This window comes from Fopius arisanus, unplaced genomic scaffold, assembly GCF_000806365.1.
Source record: "Fopius arisanus strain USDA-PBARC FA_bdor unplaced genomic scaffold, ASM80636v1 scaffold00122, whole genome shotgun sequence".
Lineage (NCBI taxonomy): Eukaryota > Metazoa > Arthropoda > Insecta > Hymenoptera > Braconidae > Fopius > Fopius arisanus.
This window is the reverse complement of record NW_011887861.1, coordinates 28,757-31,155: the sequence shown is the minus strand read 5'-3', so window position 1 is coordinate 31,155 and position 2,399 is coordinate 28,757. Positions and strand designations below refer to the sequence as shown.

The 2,399-nt window shown below is 34.2% G+C and overlaps 1 protein-coding gene across 1 annotated transcript in view; it reads left to right on the top strand.

Annotated features, from left to right (window-relative positions):
- Nucleotides 1-14: 14 nt before the first annotated feature.
- The window catches only part of LOC105271728 (probable glutamate receptor), a 14,116-nt gene continuing 11,731 nt past the window's right edge, over nt 15-2,399 (top strand). Inside the window, exons 1-4 of the mRNA XM_011313450.1 lie at nt 15-95; nt 426-618; nt 748-1,247; nt 1,422-1,745. Coding sequence (XP_011311752.1) covers nt 462-618; nt 748-1,247; nt 1,422-1,745 — 981 coding nt within the window. The 5' untranslated portion in view covers nt 15-95; nt 426-461. The remainder of the gene's footprint in view (nt 96-425; nt 619-747; nt 1,248-1,421; nt 1,746-2,399) is intronic.

The following is a 2,399-nucleotide window of genomic DNA, read 5'->3' as shown; positions in this document are numbered from 1 at the left end:
CGGGGGTTAGCACAAGAAAGTCTTTAGATAGCAAATGCAAATATTGATATGCATTTATACTTGTGCAGGAGGTATCCAGTTCAGAAACTTATTTGGTAACCCCAACTAATTATTATTATTTTTTTTATATAGAGATCAGAAAAATATTTTCAAATTTAAATTGTCAGAAAAATTAATATAATAAACTTGAATAATTCATGTTTCTGTTTTAATTTTATATGAGTATGTCCTTAAGAGTATATTTATTTATTTATACTACACAATTGTTGAGAAACGGTAAATTGGTGCGAATCTATCAAAAGATTGAATTCTTCAAATAGTTACTATCTAATTTAATAAAATTAAGCATTTTTACTCCTAACCAAATAAATTTCAACCATTGTATTGAATTTTCCAACTAATGTAGAAATTGTATTATGTTTCAGGCATAGATATATTAATTCTATTTAAGTGAAGGAAAGATGAAATTTTTGATTTTACTCGTACTATGGACTCTTTGCATTATCAGTCCAGCGGCATTAGTGCATGAAGGGAATTACTATGGTTCTATCATAAAAAACGTCTATGAAAAATATAGAAGTGCTGGAGTAATCATAGCATTAGCGTCGAGTGATCGCGGTAGGCAAAATGCACGGAAAGAAAAAAGAATTCAAATCAAACTAGACGTTCTCTTTTATTCATAAAAACTGGCCCAAAATTTAAAAAATTATTGAATAATACAAATATTGATATAACAATATATTTCAGATTTAGAAAGAGGCACGTTGTGGTATGAAACAACTAGGATGTTATCTAATGGAGGCATTTCGACACTTATCCTCGATTTCAAGCAATTTGAAAGCCGATTAAACGAATATATAGGAAAGACGTATCCTTCTCTCATTGTGATTGATCTCAATGTAATTGACGAATTGCACAGCTTGGAATCCATTACCAAAAATTTAGATATGAGCTATTCTGTCTGGTTAATATTTTTTAGCCAACATAATAACTATGATATATGTAATTTTTGTCGTAATCCACCTAGCAATTTTATGAATCTTAACTTTGGTTCGAAAGCACTCATTTTGTGCTGCGACTCAGAAATCATTGAAGAATGGTGGTGTACCGAGAAGCATTGTCCCAAGAGACAGGCACTTGCTCAATTGATGAATGGAAATTTATACATTAGTTGGTTTCATGATAAATGGCTTCGTGATCGGAGGAATTCAATGGATGGCCAAAGATTGCGTGTTGCTGTAGAGATGGTAAAAACCAGAGAAATTATCATTAACTACTACACGGAGAGAAAAATACCGGAAAAGTTACGGAACTTTTCCGGTATTTTTCTTTCTGTGTACGAATGCATGTTAATGATTCTGATTTTTGTAAGCTCTCAACTTGCATAAGGGTCGGCATTAAGAACTACGGTTTAATTTTAGGAACAGCAAGCCACGGATTCTACTGGAAGAGTTGACGGAATCACAAGTGAAGTTTTAAAAAGTATGTCTAAAGCATTGAATTTTACTGTATCTGAAATTCTTTGGGAGCGGGGTTATGGAAGTTGGAATCGCACAGCTTCTAAATGGACAGGACTGATCGGCAGAATTCAGCGCAATGAAGCGGATTTGGCTCTCGGCGCATTCAGCATGACTAATGAACGATTGGACATCATGCGTTTTACAACTCCCACTTATTGGGGAGTTTACCAACTACATTTTCGAAGACTTGCTGCAGTTCGTTTATTCTGGGACGCTTATTTCAAGGTCCATAAGAAATACTATTCTTCAGTCAATTATCATTTTTCACTGATCATTGCAGCCTGGTGGTCTGATGTAGTGGTTAAGGCCTCCTAACGGATAGGTTCCAGGTTTGATTGCTGGCCGGGTAGCGTGTGTTAGCGTGTGCCGTTGTGAGAATGGGCATTTTTTTTCTCATAGTAGTGAGATTTGTTCGATTTATCTGCAAATCGGAATGGCGTTTTGTGTTTGGATGAAAACTTATTAACTTACCTTAGAATTGATATAAAAATTATTTGGCTCTGAAAAATTTTCATCAATGTACGGGTATTTGTGCAAATAATTTGATTTTGCTTGAGAATGGAAGCTTTGCTACCAATTGGATTAGTAGAATTGAAAAATAATGAAAAAAAAACTAACACATAAAGTGATGCTTAAATATTTGTTGCCAAATAGGCTCGGTCAAATACTTGTTTTCTGTTATGTTCCGCGCTAAAAATGACCATTTTTTCTATGTATGCGGACTTTCAACCTGATTATGGAAGACATGTTACATGTCCATTTGTAGATCTCATTAAGCTCTTCAAGTAGATACCTCATATTAGGCATTTCTTTTAGTAGATCGATAATTATAAGATTCCCGCCTCCATCATAATCTGATAAAGCAAGTGGGGGATGCCA